Source organism: Hoplias malabaricus, chromosome 5 (assembly GCF_029633855.1).
Source record: "Hoplias malabaricus isolate fHopMal1 chromosome 5, fHopMal1.hap1, whole genome shotgun sequence".
Lineage (NCBI taxonomy): Eukaryota > Metazoa > Chordata > Actinopteri > Characiformes > Erythrinidae > Hoplias > Hoplias malabaricus.
This window is the reverse complement of record NC_089804.1, coordinates 25,534,988-25,553,599: the sequence shown is the minus strand read 5'-3', so window position 1 is coordinate 25,553,599 and position 18,612 is coordinate 25,534,988. Positions and strand designations below refer to the sequence as shown.

The 18,612-nt window shown below is 40.2% G+C and overlaps 2 protein-coding genes across 2 annotated transcripts; one reads left to right on the top strand and one right to left on the bottom strand.

Moving 5' to 3' along the window:
* Window positions 1-5,393: 5,393 nt before the first annotated feature.
* p3h1 (prolyl 3-hydroxylase 1) lies at window positions 5,394-14,460 on the bottom strand. The gene is made up of 15 exons (XM_066671454.1): window positions 13,883-14,460; window positions 12,711-12,863; window positions 11,835-12,024; window positions 11,195-11,326; window positions 10,854-10,993; window positions 9,676-9,765; window positions 9,544-9,596; window positions 8,374-8,495; window positions 8,134-8,288; window positions 7,914-8,009; window positions 7,470-7,620; window positions 7,184-7,301; window positions 6,999-7,074; window positions 6,378-6,518; window positions 5,394-6,153 (listed from the first exon to the last, which is right to left on the bottom strand). Exons 1-15 carry the CDS (start codon window positions 14,342-14,344, stop codon window positions 5,644-5,646), a joined length of 2,589 nt encoding a protein of 862 aa, XP_066527551.1. The 5' UTR covers window positions 14,345-14,460; the 3' UTR covers window positions 5,394-5,643.
* Window positions 14,461-15,579: 1,119 nt separating this feature from the next.
* c5h1orf50 (chromosome 5 C1orf50 homolog) lies at window positions 15,580-18,573 on the top strand. Its single transcript, XM_066672765.1, has 5 exons — window positions 15,580-15,793; window positions 16,769-16,884; window positions 16,967-17,053; window positions 17,473-17,604; window positions 17,958-18,573. The coding sequence occupies exons 1-5, from the start codon at window positions 15,745-15,747 to the stop codon at window positions 18,141-18,143; spliced, it is 570 nt and encodes a 189-aa protein (XP_066528862.1). The 5' UTR covers window positions 15,580-15,744; the 3' UTR covers window positions 18,144-18,573.
* The last annotated feature ends 39 nt before the right edge of the window (window positions 18,574-18,612 follow it).

Below are 18,612 nucleotides of genomic sequence, written 5' to 3'. Positions count from 1 at the left end.
GCTGAAGTCATCATTTAGGCATCGGTCAAAGCCATGCACAATGAATTCCTTTTTTGCCATATAAACAATGTTTGCTTTAGATGCTTTCAAGAAGTTGACATGCTTTTTAAATGCTTGATGCCATAGGGTTAACCTCAAGCTTCATGCAGTCTCTCTTGTTGTGTTTGTGTAATTTACAGAGGCCAAATAAAATGACTTTTACTTTCTAGGCTAGCAAATAAGAAACAGGGTCCCCAAGTCTGATACGATCAGTCAGATTGCTTTCCCAGATGATTTTTAATTAACTTTGATTAACAAACGTTTATGATTGGGGTGGATGAGTTCCCAAGTTGGAAGACCTTTAATTAAGCCCCTCTATTTTATTCTTTACTTTCTATGAAGTCCAAGCAGGCAGTGAAGATACACTAAGGCTCTTCCTCTTGCCTCATGGAAACTCCAGCCCAATCTGTGTCAGGTCTACTTAGCCTGCTGCTTTATTTTCCTGGCTACCTTTTCAAGGCAGACTTGGAATTAATTTTGTCAGGCCACATCCCGCTGTGTCCGGCCTAATCCAGCCCCGGCAGAGACGTGCTGCGTCTGCCTCCCTGGAAACCACTAATAGACACTTTCAATCTCCACTTTCATTTTGGGCCTAACCACTAAAAAGAGAAGCAACATGAACGATGTACTTTATTTGAGAGTAGCGCACACTTAATAAAAAGCACATGATTACATTTTCACATGTAGATTTCCCAAGTGCGTTTATGCACCACACTGTTTTCTGTAACAAAATGTTTATGATGTCCCGCCTCATTACAGGGAAACCCATCCATAACTACAAAAGGAAAGGCTTTGCTTCTATAACAACATACTAGTCATTTTAATGATTTCGATTGTAGTGGTTCCTGATGAACACTGAAGCTCAAATACAAGGGTAATTACTGTGGAAGTACTAGGTTTTATGATTTCGACAACTATTTAAATTCATATACAAAAATTGGACTGCTTTCTAGAGATTTTGACACATTGGCCAACAAATGTATCACTGACCATTCCAATGTGAGATGGTGCAGCAGGTAGTGTTGCAGTCACACAGCTCCAGGGACTTGGAGGTTGTGGGTTTCAGACCCGCTTCGGGTGACTGTCTGTGAGGAGTGAGTTCATACACGTTGAGTGTATTCCCGCCTTGCGCCCAATGATTCCAGGTAGGCTCTGGACCCACCGCAACCCTGAACTGGATAAGGGTTACAGATAATGGATGAATTAATTAATTCATTAATTAATTCACTTGGCCATTAAAAATTAATTTCTGTATCTGTGGGTTGAATAATGATTGTGCTGTGTTTATGAGAGCTTGGGGATTTTGTTGCAAAATGATCTATTGGCAAAGGTCTGTAAGACCTCTTGGCTTAGAAAAACAGACCTTAAAAAAAAACATTTCCATGTACAAAAGATTAAAAGTCTCTTCAGTGGAGGTAATAATTAGTGCCTGACACCATTGTTCTTCGGGATGTCCTCTAATATAGAAAAACAAAGGCTGTAATGTGGACACAACAGGATGTATTAACTTGAATTTACACACACCACTGTTCCTGTGTGTGTCTGAATTGAAGGGGGGGTTACGCATAGCAGTTACGTGCAGCACTGTACTGTACACATGCTGTGGTGCTGGAGTTAGCATTCATGCTCTCTGGCAGAACAACAGCTAGCATCACAACTCCTGCTGAAGACAATGAGGCCTGTGTCTTCCAGCTTTGGCATGACCCCCAGGACACAGCGAGCACAGCCGCACAAAGACAGCACACAGAGGGGACACACGCCTGGCAAAAACCATCTCTGACCACTGTCGGACATTAGCATTCTCTGAGGTTTTCAAAAAACAAGTACAAATCTAATTTCTCAGCTCCCTATTTTCAGAAAATTTTCATAAGATTAAATGTCTGCTTATTTGGACCAAAGCACATGAGCTGAACCAACTTTTACAGTGATCACCCATCTATTCAAGGTCACTATCCTCAGACATGCTAATAATGCTAGCATAGTATAAGTCTTCCCTGCTGGAAAGCAGCAGAGACCAGTTAGAATTCTATGTATGGCTAAACTGGTTTATCCCATGTTTTGCTGGCCCAGTGCAGGTTTAGCTGCTCACCCGGCAGAGTCCTACTGGGATACCAACATATTAAAACCCAAACACTTTCTTGTTTTGCTAGTGATTAGCACATGCAGCATCCAAAGTACCAAATATTGTTACTATCATAAGACTTATATCACAAATTCTGACATTTACATTTAAATACACAATTTAAAAACAATTTTAAAAAACCCTATATATTTCTAAGGTGTGCAAAGTGTGTTAAAATGTTTTCATATATGAACTCTTTGAGTTCCAGAGTTGTCCTTTTACACATGTAATGTACAGCTGGAAATGTACCCAGACTCTGTACTATGTAGGCTGTGTAATGTCCAAAACAAATGTTACATACTTACATACCTTCACGCATAAGGCTCCTCTGGCGAAAGTGTGGAAAAGTTCTGGGCTACCATGTACGTGAGAAAGAAAGGGGCTTTAGTGAGGTGTTCCCTTTTAGTTACGGAAGACTGCCCATTCTTACCCAAGCCTGGTCTTACTCAAGAACCAGCAAAATAAAACTACTCTTAAAATTTGTCCTTTACACTGAGTCTAGAAGTGAACAATATATTGTGCAGTATGCACTTCCTACATTACCTCATAGTGTGCACTTTAAAGGGAGCATATGGTGGGTCTTTATCATCTAACGTTATCTAACATTTTTGGTTTTTTGGTTCTTGTTTTTTTCATTATGAAAAGCACTGTATCAGTAAACAGCTAACATTTGTGACGAAACCTAATGTGAAACATAGCTTCTGAGGGGCTTTAATGCTGGTCTCCTCTGTGGCCTGGACCTTTGTTCCTGACTGTCCCTGGCATTACACTCATGGATGGATCCACCCACTCTTCGGCCAGTAGGACGAAGACAGAGCGGGACTGTTCAGCCCAACAACAGAAAGACATGAACTTTCTTCAAAAGGCACAAAAGCTGTAGCTTGTTCACTTTCTATACACTTTCACTTTCAGCTCAGGGGTTCTGCACTCACATCTAAATGCAATAAGAAAATCGTAAATTTGTGTGTATTGTGTGCTTTCCAGAGGGCTGGCTTTTATGCGCACACCAGAATGGTCAGAATGTATGGGACAGATGGGCAAGAAAGTACATATTATCACACGTGGTTACAGGAAAAATGTTAGATGAGCAAGTGTCATCAAACAATTTGGTCATGTAGTGTATTAAAGCCATGGTCTGAACTCAAAAATTCAGGCTCTGATTTCAGTGGTCAGCAGTGTTCATAACATCAATAATACATTACTTCAGTAGATGAGCGTGGGAATACATTGCATATCATTTTGGCAAACTGCCTCCAACTCACACAAACCATAAAGTGTCTCAGTCTAAAAAGTATGGTGGCCTTCATTCCTCTCTTTGTCCATTCCTGAGATAAACAATGGCACGGATGAGAAAGACATTTGAAAGCATATGGCTGGACACTCGTCTTCTGTTTAATTGAGATGCAGTGCAGTCTTATTCCTGACAAAGTCCCTCTCTATGCCTCAGTATAATTTTCTTGTTTGAACTGTATATTGTCCTTAGATATCCCAGTGACGTTCAGTGCTCTATTAGGGTCTAACTCCATTCACATGCAAAACTCGAGCAGCACCATTCCAGGGTCCAGCACCCACAAATGCACAACACAGACACCCTGCAGGTCACCACATAGCATTTAACACTTCCTTGTTCTTTGTTTAACAATACTTTGATTGAGACAAAGAAAACTGCAGATGATAACTCAAAAAACATCACTGTATTAAAACGTTCATACATTAACTCACATTAAAGACACCGTCCATGGAATAAATAACCTTAAGTTACCTCGTTAACATGTCTGTGTGTGTTTTCACATGTTAGAAAATGTATCACACCCAAAAATAAGTCTAAAATATATTTTGTGTATTCAGACTGCTAGGGTTTCCTAACCTAAGAACCCATCCATCCATCCATTATCTGTAAGCGCTTATCCATTTCAGGGTCGCGGTGGGTCCAGAGCCTACCTGGAATCATTGGGCGCAAAGAAGGAATACACCCTGGAGGGGGCGCCAGTCCTTCACAGGGCAACACACACACACTCACACATTCCAACACTTTTGAGTCGCCAATCCACTTACCAACGTGTGTTTTTGGACTGTGCGAGGAAACCGGAGCAACCGGAGGAAACCCACCCAGACACAGGGAGAACACACTACTGGAGCTGAATTTATACAGCTCTTGTCTTCTCTTTATGGTCAAAATCTCATAGCAGCAACTAACCAGAATAAAATGAAACCCAAAAAATAATTGGTGTAAAAAGTAAAACAAGAAGAAAGTACAAACACATTAAAACTGCTTTTTTCTTGAGTAAATGTTGTGATCCTAGATACCTCTGGCCATTATCTATAGAAGTAATAATTTACAGATTTGTATTTTCTGTAGTGAACTGTTAATACCTCACACAAATCTAGTGGAACTGCTGCTGAGTCTCTGAACACCGTGCTGCATTATACATGCACCATAAAGGTAATTAAACCCTGCCATCTAGTGCAAGCTTACTTTAACGCAGCTATTGCACACATAGACCACACCCAAAACTGAGCTTGAGAGTGTGGAATTGAACTCCTACCAACCAGCACTTAGCAGGAGATAAAAGCTGAAGAGAAAAGGAGGGGTTTGGAGAGTGTGAAATATGTAGGGGGTGGTTTCAGGTGTAGTCCTTTATCCCAATCTAGCCTCTGTCAAGTAGACTTCAAGTTAATCCATCCATCCATCCATCCATTATCTGTAACCGCTTATCCAATTTAGGGTCGCGGGGGGTCCAGAGCCTACCTGGAATCATTGGGTGCAAGGCGGGAATACACCCTGGAGGGGGCGCCAGTCCTTCACAGGGCAACACACACAGACACACATTCACACCTACACCTACGGACACTTTTGAGTCGCCAATCCACCTACCAACGTGTGTTTTTGGACTGTGGGAGGAAACCGGAGCACCTGGATGAAACCCACGCAGAGACCGAGAGAACACAACACACTCCTCACAGACAGTCACCCGGAGGAAACCCACACAGACACATGGAGAACACACCAACTCCTCACAGACAGTCACCCGGAGGAAACCCACGCGGACACTGGGAGAACACACCACACTCCTCACAGACAGTCACCCGGAGCGGGAATCGAACCCAAAACCTCCAGGTCCCTTGAGCTGTGTGACTGTGTGCCACCGTCTCGCCCACATCAAGTTCAGACAATTGTCAATTGTCAAAATTTCGTTAATAAAAAGAGACAGAAACCACTGTTCATCTCCGATTACTTCAATTTTATTCAGTCAACTGCGATGGGTCATATTTCAGCTGCGCTTTGCCATCATTCCTGAGATCTGAAATGATTTATGTTGTGAAAATTTTACTCAACACAAACTCAAGCTGTAACTTTTTGTCTTCAGTCTTCAGCATCAATAAGTTGTTTTGTTGTATGACAAAAAACAGCACAATAAAAGACGACAGGCTCATAGAAAAACATAAAAACTTATTTAAAAAATTACTTTTTAAAAAAAGGCTCAGAGCTCTTCTTTGTTTTTTTGTGAGTTTGATTCTGAGTCTTTATTCTCTGAGGGTTTTGCTTTGGGTTTTTTGCTTGCTGAGCCGTCAGCAGTCTTTTTCGACACTACTTTTACTTTCTTCTTGTCCGCAGAATTCTCCTTTTTGTCTGCTGTTTTGGCCTTTGTTTTGTCTGCTGTTTTGGTCTTTGTTTTGGTTGCCTCCTTTGTTTTTGTTTTTCCTGCTGGTTTTGCTTTCGTTTTGGTCACTGTTTTGCTTGTTTTGTCTGCACTTTTGGCCTTTGCCTGGTGATCTTTTTTGTCTGTGTGCTCTTCAGCAGTTTTGCTGGGTTGTTCCTCTGCAGGTGTCTTTGTCTCTTCTTTCGATTTTTCTTCTTTCTTTTTCTCATCCTGCTCTGGGCTTTGTGGCTCTGAAGTTGCCTCAGCACTGCTGTCCTTCTCTGTTTGCTGGAACTCTTTATCCACCGGGCTGGACAGCAAGGTTAGGAGCTCCTCAGCCTGAATCCGCTCCTATGGAACGAAAAAAAGCACAAGAATCTTAAATGAATATAGATGGGATTTGTCAATGTAAATTAAGATAAACCATTCAACCCCCTCTACCTTAGTTACGCAGCATATTTAGTCAATCATTGATACCAAGCTTATCTTTTCTGACTGTACATTTAGTTTAAAGAGAAGACTCTATACTATTGCTTTTTTGTTACACTATTACAATGCTATTGAAACAGACTTGCCTTCTCCTTGTGTGTAGGATCCAGAGTGAACCAGAGGGCCAAAGCACATCGCTGACCTTTAGTCACTGCTCTAACACCATGAGGATTCTCCTTGCCAGCACCAAAAGCCACAACTCTTCCACACTGAGGCTTCACCACGGCCTGCAGAGAAGACAGAGCCCTTATATTCAACTCGCCTGTGCACCAACTCTACTTTTAACAGGACAGTTATGTAAAAGGCTGATGCACTGGATGCAGATAAATCTTAAGTCTAGGCATAAACACATTTGCAGTGGTACAACTATCATTGGAGCTTCTGTTTAATCCACCAGCCCAAGGCCTAATTTCTTCTGGGATTTTAGACCGAAACTGTATTTCCATCTGGGATTTCAGATCATCACAAGACTCAACAGTGCCACTTAGTGGTAACAACATGTTACAACATTGTCAAATATACAGTACACTCTTAGCAAACTAGTGTAACCTCTAGCTATCCAGAACTGTTTATAAAAGGTTCTTTAAAGAATATTTCACAAGGTGTTCCATCATAAACATGCACTCAAATTGTTTCTTAAATGTCCATGATTCTGAAACCCACCGCCTCCTGAAGAACCACTTTGGAAGGTGCAGAACAATACTTACTGTGACTGTTTTGGCATCGAGTTTAGTGAAGAAGAAATCTCCCCCTTCAAAGTCCTCATTAAGATAGAGAATGGCACTGAAAAGAAAATAACCTGCTTTATTACCTATTAGTATTTGACTACGATGCAATGAAATGCTTTCATACACACACACATGTCCGACATGCTCTGCTGGTAGTGTCCCACCTGTAGTCTCTGTGTGTGTATGCTGGGGGCTCTTTGATGCACTCATTTTGTTCTGAGATCAGCAGACAGTTGTCAGCATGTACAGGGTGACTCAGATCCTCGCGATCGCCTTGTTTCTCTGGACAAGAACATTGTTAAAGACAGAAATGATTATTATTGTTGCTTCTGCATAAAGAATATTTGGAAAAGGAGTACTATACATCTGAGAAACTAGTATTTGTCCAGCAGACAGCGTCATATGTCTCAGGTTAGGTACTATTCAATACAGAGCACAGATGCGTCTTACCCTCAATGGCGGTGCGGCAGACGAGATGGGAGTAGGAGAAGTAGAGAGGAGACGTCAGACTGAAGTAAGACTCCACTCCCTTACGCACCTTCTCACTGAGGTCAAAAAACAAACGAGCGCTCTTCAAGGGAAACACTCCCTCCTGACCGAGCTGTGAAGACAATATGTCGCCTTGAACACACAGGCCCTCAGTGACAAACAAAACCTGAAATCTGAACAAAACTCACTCATTCTTGTTATTGTAATGATTCAATGGAAAATCTTATTTAAACCCATGTCCAATCACCTCAGAATGTAAGCCTTTATAGGTCTGTGTGACTTGCAATTAATAGATATATGACAGACACTTTGTAAACTTGGCTCTTCTACAAACTGTTCCTTTAAATGTGCCTACATGCAGTGCTCATCCTATTCATCAGACTGAAATGTGTTAAGGTTTCTCACCCTTAAAGCTTTGAGGACAGTGACTCCCTGGAACATCTCGCTTGGTGAGTGAGGGTTTGGCTGACCTCTGTAGCCATCTCCCTTCTTTGCTGCTGCCTGTAGGATTCACATTCACATGCCCATTAATGGGATTATAGACTTCATTAAGTCTATAACACCTTAACCAATATAGAGTATCTCTTTCTATATATATATATATATGGGAAGGCAAAACACCTACATTGGAAAGTCGCTGTAATTCTCGACAGTCATCGTGTGTGATGACTCCATCCAGAACCACCCTCTGTGAACCGTTCAGAGCTGAGGACTCCATGGTAACCGTGACATCATCAAACATCGTAGTGTCTCCTGCAGCAGGTGGAGCTCTAGTGGGTGCTATGAAAAATATCATTAATGTCAAACAGGAACAAGTTTGAACTGGATTTCAGAGAAAAAAAATGATTGTTTTTAGGCTGTTCACCATCGTTTATTATCTTGGTGATGTCTGATGATTCCTTGGTCTTCTCTTCCACTAGTGTTTCAATCTCTTTCATCAGATTACCAATCTCCTCTGTGATCCGCGCGGCTGTCTCTCTGTCTGCCCTGGAAACACAGTCGAATTTCACAGGAATGGTCTGAGTTGCAGATAGCCACTTGTAAATGTTTATAAAAATGTAGCAGTGTTGTTCTTCACACTATTATGATGACATCTATTTACCTGATTATATTAAAGATTCTTTAAAGAACTTATTTAAAACATTTGGAGGACCTACTCCATGGAGCATAAAGAGATTAGGGTGAGCTAATAATTTCACCAGTGGGGTGCGTACCTAATTTAGAATGTACTATGGACTTTAACAGAAACAAACATAGGTATAACTTTGTAATTAACACATGACAAGCTAATTTTAAACCCAGGTTTGGCTTATGTGCTTTTTGCATAAAAGTGTATTGCTGCAGGGCGGCACAGTGGCGCAGCAGGTAGGTGTGCCAGTCACACAGCTCCTGGAGGTTGTGATTCCAGCTCCGGGTGACTGTCTGTGAGAAGTGTGGTGTGTTCTCCCTGTGTCTGCGTGGGTTTCCTCCGGGTGACTGTCTGTGAAGAGTGTGGTGTGTTCTCCCTGTGTCTGCATGGGTTTCCTCCGGGTGACTGTCTGTGAAGAGTGTGGTGTCTTCTCCCTGTGTCTGCGTGGGTTTCCTCCGGGTGCTCCGGTTTCCTCCCACAGTCCAAAAACACATGTTGGTAGGTGGATTGGCGACTCCAAAGTGTCCGTAGGTGTGAGTGTGTGAGTGAATGTGTGAGTGTGTGTTGCCCTGTGAAGGACTGCCACCCCCTCTAGGGTGTATTCCCGCCTTGCACCCAATGATTCCAGGTAGGCTCTGGACCCACCGTGACCCTGAATTGGGAGGAAACGGGAGCACCCGGAGGAAACCCACGCAGACACAGGGAGAACACACCAACTCCTCACAGACAGTCACCCGGAGCGGGACTCGAACCCACAACCTCCAGGTCCCTAGAGCTGTGTGACTGCGCCTGTACCTGCTGCACCACCGTGCCGCCCCCTGAGATTTTTTTTTTTTTTTTTTTTTTAATCTGGTGTTAGGTTTTTTTAATTCATCAAAACCACCATAAAGCCACTGTATGTCTTACTTCTGCTTGTCCCTAAGTTTCTTAGGCATCACGTCTTCAGGGGTCCATGTGTCCTGGAAAAACAAGTTGATTATTTCTTAGCAGCAGACACAGAAAACATAACACTTTGTAAAGCTATATTATGGGACTCACAGGATCCACAAAAGTGATTCCAAAAACTTCATAACCGAAGTAGAGAAGCTCTTTCTCCAGCAAAGACTTCTTGATATGCCGCTGAACAACCTAAAATATAAAACAAAGAATAATGAAGCCGCTTCACCCACACAGTGAGAACAGAATGTCACATTCCTAGGGTGGGATTAATCTTTTATTAATATATATTCAGTTATCTCATGAATATTTAAAAGCCCAAGCTTAATTTTAGACTGTTCTACTAGCACCTCACACTCTCTTGTCTAGACGTGTTGAATAAATAAAATTTTGGTCACCGTTAAATTAAATGGTGCCCTACTGTTCAACTACAACTGCTCAAACTTTTAACAAGCTTTTGAAACTCAACTGATTATCTGCGTCTGAATAAGGATTAAGAATGGGATTAGGTTGGATGAGGATAAATGAGCAATCAGCCACTTTCTCCAGTGGTTCTTCATGTTATGAAACAGACATGTTATGAAACTGATGCCTAATGACCTCGATATATCACAGATTGTCTGAGTCCTTGAATGTTTTTTTTAACAACACTGTCCTATTAAGAGGATCCACTCTATGAAGAATAAACTGTTTAATTCAGGGACTACAAAGCACTTTGTTTCTTCACGTCATGCGAGTTGCACTTCATAGGAAAATAATAAATAAATGTAAAATAAATAAAACATTGTATAAATACTCTGCTACTTAAAATTTTTTTAAAATTTTAAAAAAATTACCAATAGCACTTTAAGGGTTTTACAGCAGAGTTAAGGCTATAGTCATTCACATGATTTTGGTGCTCAATTCCCTGATGCACTGATTTATCTGCCATTGGCTTGGGGACAACCAAGAAGAATGTCTGGCTGCCTCTAGAAGTTACATAGTGCAGTATCTGCAGAGAGTAGCAAAGACAGAAGCACTATTCTCAATATTACAGGTCAGTTGACATCAATGATTTTGAAACTGTAATTTGTGGCAAAAACACTACCTAACATAGCTTTCGCATACATTTGGTTGTTAAGATAATATTGTTTGAAGACAATGGCAGTGTTTTCAAAGCATCCGTAATCGATTGTCAAATTGAAAGCCAAGAAACTACAGGAAAAAATCTTGAATTGAGAAGGCAAAATCCTGCCACTCTGGTTCACAAAAGCTTTACTGTCTAGCTGTTTGGTCAGCACCTCTCTGGCCGAGATGTCCACGGCCTTGTCCTCGCCTAACACAGCAGAGTAGTATGCCAGGTTCTGCTTCATGACCTCATCCTCAGGGTGGAACAGAAGGTAGGTCTTAGCACACTCTATGGCCTTCTCGTATTTCTCACCTGGGAGAGAGAGACAGGGACAGTGACAGTTTGGAAAGAGTGACTGGACTGCATTAGACAGTGGTCAAAAAGCTGGATGAACCTAATCAAATGGAGATTAAAATTACATAGACACGTCCTCTACAAGGAACTGAAATAATTTTCTACATGGAAATGTGAAGAAAGCTCAGCATGTCAAAATAATGCAATGAAGTAACATACTATTATAATAGGAAAACTGCAGGTAGTTGAAATGTGAAGGAAGGAACTCTTCTATTGGTTTGTCTTGTCCAGGAATGGAGGCCAGTTCCACAGCACAATTTTGCTTGCAATTCAGAATGTACAAGTAGTGATCTGTAGTGAAACATTAAGCACAATCAGACATAGATAACACACAATATAAAATAAAATAACTACATACACATTACTGAATAACTAATATAGCAAAACTATGTTTAATATTGTGAATGTTCATTCATTCATTATCTGTAACCCTTATCCTGTTCAGGGTCGCGGTGGGTCCGAGAGCCTACCCAGAATCACTGGGCGCAAGGCAGGAACACACCCTGGAGGGGGCGCCAGTCCTTCACAGGGCGACACACACAAACTCAGACCTATGGACACTTTTGAGTCACCAATCCACCTACCAACGTGTTTTTGGAGAACACACCAAACTCCTCACAGAGAGTCACCTGGAACGAGACTTGAACGCAAAACCACCAGGTCCCTGGGGCTGTGCAACTGCGACAATACGTGCTGCGCCCCCATGCTGCCTATATTGTGAATGTGAGTTTTAAAAAGTGGCATAGGTCTGTGGAAAATGCTGACATTTGAATGAACAGCAGTAGGAAAAGGCACTTGCCTGTGATGGACTGGAAGAGGTCAGCTTTGTACTCCATGTAGTTGTATCCATCATAATCGTAAGCTCCCTCACACAGAACCCTGCACTCCTCATCAGCAGTGAAATACTCCTCCACAGCAGCCTCAAAGTGATCGATTGCTGAGGAAAACTCATCAGAACTGTAGAGCTTCTTCCCCTGCAGAAACTCGGCCTGAAACATCAAGAGGAAACCATCATTTCATCGCTAGCTGTGGCTTAATGTGTGCAGGGCAAGAAGATCTATATGTATGCCATTCTCCTAAAAAATTCCATCCTACATTTAACAGAAAGTGGGTTTTTTTAGAACTGTTGATAGAGTTCCCGATGTGAAACAGAAATCAAATCTGGGATCCCTAACCACGTCTTATACACAGCCTTAAAATTCAAAAGTACTTCGTCATACTAACAAATCCCCAGACTGAGACCTTCCTGTGGGTCCTAATTTTCTTTGCCATCTTGTGAATATATGATTTGCTTCCTTGTATTCAGGACATTTCTTAATGAAAATATATGGCACACCATCCACACTTTCATTGTTTCTTACATAACCGTTATGTAACCAGAATAAAATTAGCAGTGTAAATACAGTCACACATCCAAACAAATATCCCCATCAAGGATAAGCTGAAGAACCCTAAAAATGATTCTGAACCTCATCATTTCTGAAAATCATACGGCAGTATTCTGCTCATCAATTTTCCAAAGAAATATGCTCAGTTCATGGCAAGGTTTTATTAAATCATTGCGGAATTGGTTCACATGTAAACACACTTAGTGCAAAGTCTTCTCCTGATGTGGTGGTAAAGGATTGTTTGGAGATGTTATTTTAAATCCTCATCCATAGCTTCATTATCTTACCATGTGTGGTCTTGCTTCTAGGTCCTTGAAGTCTGCCTCCTGCACACCAGCCATCAGACTGTAGTACTCCAGGTTCTGCCTCATCTCCACATGATCTGGATTTGCCACATAGAATGTATTTGCTGCAGCCACAGCTTTGTCAAGCTTGTTGATCTGTGGGCACAAGAAGAAGTAAGGGATGTTTAGCTATTTCGTGCACTACATGTTACTTTAAGCCACGTTAAGTGCTGGTGCATGTTTAACTCCACAAACATCTACCATAATCTTTGCAGAAAAGCAGTGCCAGTAGTGTTATATGCTCAGTATTAAGTGCTGACTAGAGGGGAATTTATCCCTCTGTTGAGTGATGGAGCACCACCCAATTCATTTGGAATAAACTGGAGTGCCATCAGAGATCCCGAACTAATCATTTAACATCAGTAGCTCAGCTAACCTAAATATGTTGTCAGTATGTACATAAAAATGGCCTGATGGCCAAAAGTTTGTTGCCATAACTGTTCAGCTTTAGACTTTTATCTCAAACTCAAGCTGAAGTTATGTTTCAGTCTTGCTCGCTTTATTTAGATCTGGGATAAAGATATGTCAAAGACCTGGGAACTAATTAATTATGGGACCAAAAGTGTGTATAGTAGAAAATGTCTGGTCACTGCTGACTTTAACATATTGTGTTAATGTTTCTATTGAATCTAAGGAGACAATAACAATTTATTTCACTTTTAAATGTATCTATGCCTTTTAACTATAAGTCCAGACTTTTTCACATTTACAGTCAGCATACCTATGAAATGCCCATTGGAAGCTTAAAATTGGGTTTAAAAGGTCTCTAAAGCACTACTGGATTCATGAAATGAATGGGTTCTTAAGGTCTCGAGATGTGTCTCAACACGACCGTTTTGCCCTGAACAGTCGACTCCACCTTAAGACTACAGACGTGGCACCTACATCTCAGTTTTGGGGGCAGGGGGAGCTTAGATTTAACAGATTCCATTAAACGGGTCAGAACTGGTCGAAATGGTCGTTTATCTGGAGAAAGAATGGCAAAAATAAAACATTTTCCCTCAGCGTTTGTGGAGAGAATGTTATGCCGTTAGTTGTATAAGAGCAACTTGTCCGTCGTTAGTGAGAACCGTTGTTTTCTCGAAAATGCGACGCCTTTTTAAATACCACTTTACCTTAAAATAAGCCACTTGCAGATAATTGTAAGGAGTTCTCTTCTTGAACTCCAGTTCAGTTGCGTCGCTAACTTTGTGCAGAGTCGGTGGTCCGAGTTTGTCCACTTCGCAGGCGCTCACACACTCCGCCCGCTTTAAAACCCTCTGGAAAAACCCCAAATCCTCCAAAGAACCAGCGCCGGGGATAGGCGACCACATGCCTGGAACGGGCACTTCGAATGCGGTCTGGTTGGCGCATGTTATCCGGCACAGAGACCGGACCTTTCGGACCATGGCTTTATTCCTAAGAGCCCGCTCCATGTTCAGAATCACCGCCAGCCAGTCCTGCTTATAGTACGCCTCGACCGCATTATCAAACAGTAAGTCATACGGCTCCAAAACTCCACCAAACTGAACACTAACTGCGGGGTTTTCCAAAACAGAGAAAGTAAGGGCCGCTAGAAGCAGCGCGGCGGACCACATACTGGAGGATCACAGCTCTGCTGGAGAAGACTGGAGAAAAGTTCACGCATCTACAACTCCTGCATGGAGGAGAGAACTTTTTGCAGGAGGTGGAGCCCTTTCAGAAGCTGCTGCTGTGAAATCTAGCTCCTGTCAGCTCCATCTGCTGTAGGCCCAAGGTTTGGCAACTTTTTTTAAAGTTGCTTTGCAAATGAGTGTTGAATGTTTATGAAAAGCATTGACTAAAACCAAACCAAAATTTAAGCCACACTCATCTGGCAACAAAACACATAAGTGTTCCCCCCATTCCCCTCCAAGCATCAATGATCCCCTTACAGCTCAAGTCTCAAACTTTCATATTTAGAACTTATTTACAAGGGAAAAAATTATATCTTAAAGTGGCTTAACATAACTCTTCCCCTAACACAAATCTTACCTTCATTCAGTGCAGGAAGATCTGTGAATGTGCAGCATCCCGGCCTCTGTTTATCCCCCACACCCGCCCCCACTATTTGATTTTGGCTGATGGGAATGATTCCTTAGGTTTGTTTGTGTGGAACCTTGCCATTTCAAAGTGGCATAACACATGGACATTAATAGACTTTAATGTATTAATGCTGGCAATGTTTCCCAATTACTGGCAAAAAAAACCCAGCTAAGTTGAGATAAAGGAACTGGAGGAGAAAAGTGAATTTTAGAATGGTTTATTCAATAAATAATATGAAATATTAAAAGCTGTATAAATATTGCGGTGTAAGAGAGACAGAGAAATTATGAAATATACATATTTTATATTTTATACATTATATATATATATATATATATTTGTGTTTGATTATCGTTAAAAAGATCTTTTCATATGCAATAAACTGAAAATATTTAAAGGGATGGGAAGTCATCAAAATTGTGGAAATTATTATTAAAATTTAGTTATTATATCAGTTCCCAGGCATTTACATTACTAATTATAATTTTTATGCATTGATATTATAAAGCATTTTTGCTATGTGTTGTTTTATGTGGTAATCTTTCGCTGCAAACACTGCCTACATTTCCCAGCAACCCTGAGGGGGGCTGTCCTTCACGTGCCTGAGCGAATATCCTAATATATTAAAATAAACAAATAAACCAATCAAACATATTCCCATAAAAGTAAACCCGATAGACCAAGTTAAAAAATTCAAAATCAAATAATTAATAGAAACGTATAATATTTTAAATATTTTATTTTTATGAGAAGGAGCGTTATGACCGTTTGGAGCTGTCGGGAGTGTTTTGCTGGATCAGGACAGTGCGGTTATGAAAGTTCAGTTAGTCATTAAGTAAGAGACTCAGCTCTCTTTACTTTTTTTTTGTTCCTTTCGGTTGAATTGGACTTGACGGACTATAAGGGTCTGCAAAACGCTTATCACAGCAGTAAAATGGACAAAACTGTGAGTTTACCAGACCAGTTGGACCGAACCACCACAGGTAAGAAAGCAAAAATATGTTCTCACACGAAGCTGAAATTAAATTCTTTTGGGAATTTTCTGTTCCACCTTAAATGGTGCAGCAGTTACTGGGCACCAGTATTAACACTGAGTACAAACAAGACTGAAATTGGGACTATTTTAAATTCTTCTCCAAAACTTCTAAAAAGACTTAAAAAAATACATAGTTATTTTATGGGTTTACACTGTTGGTTCATTAGATTCATGACATAAGAAATCCTGGCTTTGATTATAATCTGATTATCTCTGTTTCACACTGACTTTCAAAACAGAAAAAAGTTTAAATCATGGCTTTGACTGCTTATTGTCTATAACATTTCTAGCCTATTACCAACCGCACACAGACATGTTAACAAGATAAACCGTTTGATTTTCACTGGAAAATGTTTTTCATACAATTAACATTGTATTTAATAGCGCTCATATGAACTCTATTCATTTCTTATTTACCTGTTTTGATGGGCAGCTTGAAAAATCACCAACAGTGACTTTCACAGTGAAAATCAATGAAAATCGAACCTTGGCTCTTAAATAATTATTTCAGTAATGGGATGTTTGTGGAAGTTTCATTTTAACGATAATAAGAGACTGAGTCTGCTGTCAACAGCTATAACTACATCATTTATCACTATCTATTACAACTGTGATCATATAGACAGTTGTTATCCAATCTTATATTTTTCTTTCTTTTGCAAGGTTTCACCATGGTCAAAAACTGTATTTTTAGCAGATACATTGTAGTGACATACAGACCAATAACGGTGCAAATGTAAAAAAAATAAACCCTCCCTTAACTGACAAATAATAAAACCAATATATTTAAGGGAAGAAGCCATATGGCGGCACTGACTTTTGGAGCAAAGACACATTTTTATATCTTTAACAGTGTTTTACTAAGCAGTTTTAAATTACGGGTTGCCTGTTATTTTACGGTTTGATACTTCTTATATTTCAGTCACTTTGGTGGAAACCAGCAGTAATCCAAGTGGAGTGGTTTTGGTAAACACCTACAAGACCAATCGAGTGGGAGACCCTATGGACCTTGTTGCTTTGGCACAGCAAGTTCAGAAGGTAACCCATGTTTTAACATGAAGCTCCTTAGTTTTACATTACTTTATTTGTTTAATGTGTTGTTTTTTTGGTTTGTTTGCAGGGAGATGAATTTATCAGAGCGAATGCTTGCAACAAGTTGACAGTCATTGCTGACCAAATAAGATACCTGCAGGAACAAGCAAGAAAGGTCATTAAAATTATTTAAAATTATGACTTTAATACTCTCTTTTTTTTTTTAAGTCTAGTACTCCACCACATCTTCCTTTCAGAGGGGAATCTTAATTCAGAGTCCTGTGTAGTCTTGGACTTAATCCTTGAGAAGGATCATTTATGTGTATGTGTTATTACAGTGTCATATGAACCAGCGCTAAAATGTTAAGTTCATGTTGTGAATAGGGCTGGGTATATACATTTTGCTTTTATTGTCTTTTTGCAATCAGTTATTAAATGACCACTAAGACACTGACATTGGCAATTTATTGGCAGAATTTCTCTGTATATTTCAATGTTGAAGTAATTCATTACAAAACTTGTATTGATTTTTAATAACCAGCCCTATTAACCAGGAAAAATGATAGGAACAAATCTGTATTTTCTACATTTCAGGTGCTGGAAGATGCCAAGAGAGATGCTGATCTCCACCATGCAGCCTGCAATGTTGTGAAGAAGCCTGGAAACATGTATTACTTGTACATGCGCGAATCTGGACAGCGCTACTTTTCTATTCTGTCTCCAAAGGTAAGGTTCTAAATTTTGAGCAATAAAATAATGCAAGAAATTGTTCTGGGACCAGTGTGTCTTTAGTTTTTGGAAAAATTATTTATGTTACATTTCCACCAGAGTGTGGTACTGCGTAGTACAGATACAAATACACATTCATGAATTTTCTCATAATTTCTACATCATGATCAAGAGTATTATACCCTTGTACTGTGGCAGAATTTGATTACCCTTTCTGATTGGGTTACTGTACCAAGACACATTATGTGGGTGGAGTGGCACTAATAAGTATGGATTCAGACATGTCTTTCATCCATTAATATTAGATGATTAGAGCATTTTTCTAATTTTCCTTGATCCTTGATTTGTAGGAATGGGGTCCCAGTTGTCCACACAAGTTCCTCGGGGCATACAAACTGCAGCACGACATGTCCTGGACTCCAGTGGAAGAGGTTGAAAAGAGGGATGCTGAAATCAGTATAATGGACAAGCTTCTGAACAGTCAGACAGCTCTACCTGCATGCACAGGGCCCAACTTTGAAGGTCTCTCAAAGTGATAGGACACAGATCACTGACTATCATAATGAGGCCTTTCAAAAACCACTGGTCTTATTCCGAAAAGGAGTGAAACAGGTTCATATTTAATTGTAGAATGAAATAGATGTGTTTACAATTGATTTGAACACTGAAGAAAATATGGTGTAACACTTGTGGGATAATATGAATTACTGTCTTAATATCTGGACTATGCCTTGAAATTCTGGTTCCCAGACACTGGATTTGACGGCTGCTAAAACAAGCTATATGTCTAAGGTTATACAGTTTAAAGTCTACATGTAAAATATATATTAAACTGTTGCATTTTTATATTTACTTGTGTTAATTAACTAGACCCTTGCGTTTACAGATCACTTTAATTGTGCAAAAGGTTTTATCATCTGATTAAATTATATACAGTCATTTGTTTTCTGTCTTAGTGATTTATTAGTTATAATTTCTTAATAATTATAAGTAAAAATTGAAAAA